This window comes from Gracilinanus agilis, unplaced genomic scaffold (assembly GCF_016433145.1).
Source record: "Gracilinanus agilis isolate LMUSP501 unplaced genomic scaffold, AgileGrace unplaced_scaffold31929, whole genome shotgun sequence".
NCBI classification, from domain to species: Eukaryota; Metazoa; Chordata; class Mammalia; order Didelphimorphia; family Didelphidae; genus Gracilinanus; species Gracilinanus agilis.
The window spans coordinates 1-5,722 of NW_025364611.1; the positions used below are offsets into that span (position 1 = coordinate 1).

The 5,722-nt window shown below is 36.8% G+C and overlaps 1 protein-coding gene across 1 annotated transcript; it reads left to right on the forward strand.

Moving 5' to 3' along the window:
* Positions 1–487: 487 nt before the first annotated feature.
* LOC123254764 (serpin B5-like) lies at positions 488–4,783 on the forward strand (the record flags this gene model as incomplete). Its single annotated transcript, XM_044683697.1, has 3 exons — positions 488–625; positions 2,913–3,030; positions 4,641–4,783. Coding segments are annotated over 3 exons (399 nt in total), but the record flags the coding sequence as incomplete, so codon positions are not given.
* Between the last annotated feature and the right edge of the window lie 939 nt (positions 4,784–5,722).

Sequence of the window (5,722 nt, forward strand, 5' to 3'; positions counted from 1 at the left end):
TCTCTCTCTCTCTCTCTCTCTCCCTTCTTTCTTCCCTCCCTCTCTCTCTCTCTCTCTTTTTAAAACCCTTACTTTCTGTCTTAGTAACAACTCTAAGACAGAAGAGCAAGGGGTAGGCAAATGGTGTTGAGTGACAGCTGGGAAGTGTTTGAGGCCAGATTTGAACCAAAGACCTCCCAACTCCAGACCTGGGTCTCTATCCACTGTGCTACCTCACTGCGCCCAAAATCCATTTCTAAAACAACTAACAGAGAGAATGGCATATAGTTATTTATTCATGTGCCACATTTCCATATTATACAAGCTTTGTGAAGTTTGTGGTTCATGTGATTCGTGTCTTGGACTCTACCCAGTGTCCAAGCCTAGCATAGGACACTGAACTTGGCCCGCACTCAGAAAATGAGGATTTATTCCTTGATTTAAGCTGTCCAAAAGTGACAGAAAAGATCAGTGGTTTCCATTAAGCAACTTCCTCTTTTGTTCACAGGTCCTTCACTTTGAAAATGTCAAAGAGGTGCCTTTTGGGTTTCAAACAGTGACCTCTGATGTAAACAAACTTAGTTCTTTCTACTCTCTGAAGCTAATCAAACGACTCTATATAGATAAATCACTAAACCCGTGTACGGTAAGTTGTTTAAAAAAATGAACAAACTAACTTGTTTATGCTTCCTTTCACATTTTTAGAGCTGCACACATGGTTGTAGCCTCACTGGAACATTTGGGATTCTTAGACCATTTGGGGACACCTGAGCCTCAGCTCTTCTTCTTAATTATCTATGGATAGGGAACTAGGGAAGGGCTAAACAAAAGCCAGAGCATGTGGCAATAACTGATGTTGCTTCCAAACTTCTAGACCAGACCTGCCAATTGTTATGTGATCTTAGGCAAAACACTTATAGTCTATAAAAAGAGGACATTAATCTAGATGACTTCAGGTCTTCCATCCAGTTCTTAATCTATGATTCCAATTTGGAGAAGATCTACATATTAGGTTATATGTGATATATATTATATAGTACAATATATGTTTTACATATACATGGATATATTTATATAAAATCTATTAGCATTTAAAAGCTATCTGAGCTGTCAGTAATCATTTTGTTCAGTTGTTTTTTCAGTCATGTCCAACTCTTCATGACCCCCACATGGGGTTTTCTTAGCAAAGATATTGGAGTGGTTGGCCATTTCATTCTGTCTCATTTTATAGATGAGGAAACTGAGGCAGATTAAGTGATTTGCCCAGTGACACAAAGCCAGTTAAGTGTTTGATGTCAGAAGTGAACTCAGAAAAATGAGTTCTGATGCCAAATTCACTGTGCCACCTAGCAGTTAGCATTAGCCCAGTTACTGATGTCATAGCCACAAGTTAAACCCATTGCTGCCTGGCCTAGTGCTCTCTGACCATTCATTCGGCCAATAATATTGATTTAACAGGAGAGAAAAATCTCCTTCCCTTCTATTTTTATATGCCACATTTGTTCAAAATTTTTACATATAGCCTTTCCCCTAGTTTTATTTCAGCAGACAGTATTATAAGGAAGCTTTTATTGGAATGATCCAAGTTTACTACTAGTGGATTAAAAAATAAATCCAATCCTTACAGACCAAATATAGCTAGGATCAATTAACAGAAGAAGTAGACAAGGTAGAAGATTATTTGTACCCTTTTTGTATCTTATCTCCAATATTTTTCCATTCTATTCTTACTCCTAGACTACTTTTACATGGGCAAAACCAGCCAAAGAACCACACAAATTGTGGTGAATCTAATCAGCTATAATAGGCAGTCTAGATAGTCAAACCCACTTCTTCTTCAGGAGTGTTTTGCTTTAATTATCTGCATATTTCTCTCATCTCCCTGGTTCACTTTGATGACACACAGTGCTTTGTTTTGTTTTTTAAACCTTCCTCAGTCCCAGAACTACAGGGTGAGAGAATAGATTTCAAAAGTCATCGACTAGTCCAGTGATGGGCAAACTACAGCCTGCAGGCCAGATGTGGCCCCCTGAAATGTTCTATCCGAAGTTATTCCTAATCTGACAAATACAATAAGTAGGATACAATATAATGAAACTTCGAAAGAGTTGCCTTAGAAACAGACTGACAGATGAGCATTTCCTTTCCTTTGGCCCCCTCTTTAAAAAGTTTGCCCATCACTGGACTAGTCCAATATTAAATATTTCAGTTGTTTGATGTTAGGTTAAATGAAAATCTGATGAGCAGAAAAGTCCCAAATGTCAGCAAGTATCTCATGGAATGCTCTCTCCCCCAAAACACTGCGAGACTCAAGCATTCTTAACCTGGCAATCAGACCCCAAAGCTAAATACCCTACCATAATTATACTTCTTTTAGCAGCAGGTAAGAAAGGTGCTCATTCTTAACAATTCAGGTAATTTCAACTGAAGAATGCCAAAAATTGTTAAAGAACTATTTCTACTTGTCTAAATTGAGGCTCATCAAATTTTGCATTTAAAAATGGAAAATCCATTCTTAGTTTGCAGGTGGTATGAAAATAGACTGTAGCTGGTTTTAATAATAATAATAGTAATTACTAGCATTTAAGTGGCACCTACTATATGCCTGGCAACTTAATAAGTGTTATACAAATATTATTTAATTTGATTCTCATAACAACCCTGGAAAGGGGGTAGGTGCTATTATTATCCCCATTTTATAAATGAGGAAACTGAGGCAAATAAAGGTTAAATGACTTACCCAAGTAAATGTCTATGACTAAGATATGAACTTAGGTCTTCTTGATCCTGGACCCAGGGCTCTATCTACTGTACCACCTAACACTTTGCCATCTTGATGTCTAAAGTAATGTGTACACATGCTTCAGTATATTGTAGCACATTAATTAATATAATGTATAATGAGTTTGCAATGTAAAATGTGTGTTTTTCAGGAATTTATTAGTGCCACCAAAAGGCCCTATGCAAATGAAATGGAAACAGTTGACTTTAAGGATAAACTGGAAGACACTAGAGGCCAGATTAACAAGTCAATTAAAGACCTTACTGATGGCAAGTACTTTTTAATCAATTGCTATATAGCCATGAACAGGCTTTGCTTTTTTTTCTTCTATTATTCCAAGCCAACAATATCAGACTGATTATATACCTGGAAGAAACTTTGAGTTTAAACTTAGTTTAAACCTTTCTATTCAGGCAAAACCAAATGGTCTTAATCTGGTGATTTCCCTAGTATGAAGGCATTTCTCCTTTTATCTTCATATTCTTGTTTTTCTATTTTTATTTTCCCCCTTTACATCAGCTCTCAATAGTTAACCTTACAATTACATGAGTCTACAAAGAATGATAACATTTGAAAGGGGCCTTATAGGTCATCTAGTCCAACCACCTCATTTTTTACAGATTAATAAACTGAGGCCCACTGAGTTAAAATCCTTTGTCCAAGGTCACACAGGTAGTAAGCTCAAGAGGCATGATATGAACTCAGGTTTTCTGGGTCAATGTTCTTTATCTTTATGCATTTAAGAGAATTAAATAATATACCCTCATATCAGTTCTTTACCATCTGGAAAAAAAATTGGGACAATTTTACCCTCTAGTTATATGACACCCTTCTTCAAGATCATTTGAAGATTGTTGCCTTAGCAGTCACATAAATAATTTCTTTTAGAATCTTGGGATTCAGTTTGGGTCTGATAACTTGATTTGATTATTCATCTGTAGTTTAACACAGAATGACAGATCACAGAATTGTAGAATTTGAGGGCTGGAAGAGATCACAGTTGCCATTTAATCCAAGCCACGTATGAAAAGCATCTCTGCTATAACTTACCTGACAAGTGGTTGTCTCCATTAACTACCTTTGATCCATCTATTTCAGTCCAATGATCATTCCCTTTATCAGAGAAAAGAGAGGCAAAATAACATCCGTGTAATTTTGCCTTCTTCTTGTCATTTATTCTTATGTCCCCAATCACCCTGAGTAATGCTTCTGTGATCTTCCACTTGAATTTTAAAAAGCAACCTCTAACTGTACCTCCTCTACCATTTCATTGTTCTTGTCTTTGACAGCTTCAGTTTGCTCTGAGCTTTAGCATGCCTACTGATATATGAATCACAGAAATCACAGAATTTCAGAACTTGAAGTAGGTATAAATACTTAGTCCAGTTTTTTCAGTTGAAATGTGAAAAAAATGAGAGCCAGAGAAGGAAGTGATTTGCCCAATGCTGCACAGTCAGAGGCAGAAGTGGGGTTCAAACCCAGGTCCTCTGGCTCTCGACTCAATTCTTCTTGTGTACCTGGTATTGTTTATATCCTATGGCCTCTGCTTCCCTGAATATCCGTGGCTTTTAGAGATGCCTACTTCTCGTATGTTAATATGTAAACAAGGACTCCTTACTCAGTCCCTCTTTCTTCTACAAAGGAGTTTTTTTTAAGCCAGTTAGCTAGCTGGGAAAATTCGAGCATATTTTGTGCTTCCTTTTCCTTTTCTCCCTTAAGTAGTTGGATATGTCCTGCCCAAGGCTGTCTGAGGAAAAAGTAGAATTGTTGAATGACTTTACCTTTCCTTGCATTAACCTATAGGCAAAGAATAGATGTCAAATTTGGAAAATTCATTTTATAAAGTGTATGTGGTTTAAAAAATAAAAACTCTTTTCAGGTCATTTTGAGAACATCTTGACTGAGGACAATGTAAATGATCAAACCAAGATCCTTGTGGTAAATGCAGCCTACTTTATAGGAAAATGGATGAAGAAATTTCCTGAATCTGAAACAAAAGAATGTCCATTTAGAATCAACAAGGTATGTGTTCCAAGTGCCCTAGGAGTCTTAAGTATGCATTATCAAAGGTGGAGTTGGGCTAGATTTTATAGGATTTATATTTTGGTGAATTAGGCCCCATATAGTTATAGCCCCTTTGAAAGGGGCCCATATTATTTGGTTATCTATAAAGGAAAAAAAAATAGTTCACAGCTTACAATGAACCATGAGTACTTTTATATTTCAATTCCTGTCTTTGAATGTCCCCCAATTGGTCACTGACATTCTGAGTGCCTTTGTTCATTTGTGAAATGGGAATAGTCATATTTTGGTTTGTAAAATGGTTGAACTACTTGGTAAATATTAATATAGAGATAGGTTTAAAATTATGATCCCCATTTCATAGTTGAGTAAAGTGAGGCAGCCCAAGTTGACTTACCTGTACATCAGTCTGAAAAGGAAGGCATTGGACTGTGATCTCAAAGAACTATCTAAAGTTCCACAGGTATTTATCTGTAGAATACATTAGTGCTAGCCAGATTCCTAATGAAGTAAGTTATTATAGTGAGTAGCCACTCCCACATTGGTGTTGGATTATTATTAGGCTAGCTATTGGCTTTCTTATCTTTTTTTAAACAATATTTTATTTTCTCCTAATTACATATAAAAACAATTTTGACATTCATTTTCTTTAAAATTTGGAGTTCCAAATTCTATTCCTCTTTCCTACCCTCCTTCCTTCCATCCTTCTCTCTTCCCTGATAAAGATTTTATATGTGCAACCATGTAAAACATTTTCCCACATCAGTCATTTTGTGAAAGAGAAGAAGAAGGAGGAGGAAGAAGGAGAGAAGAAGGAAGTGGAGGAGGAGGAAGAGTAGGAGAAGGAGGAGAAGGAGAAGGAGAAGGAGGAGGAGGAGGAGAAGGAGAAGAAAAAGGAGAAGGAAAAGGAGAAGGAGAAGGAGGAGGAGGAGGAGGAGG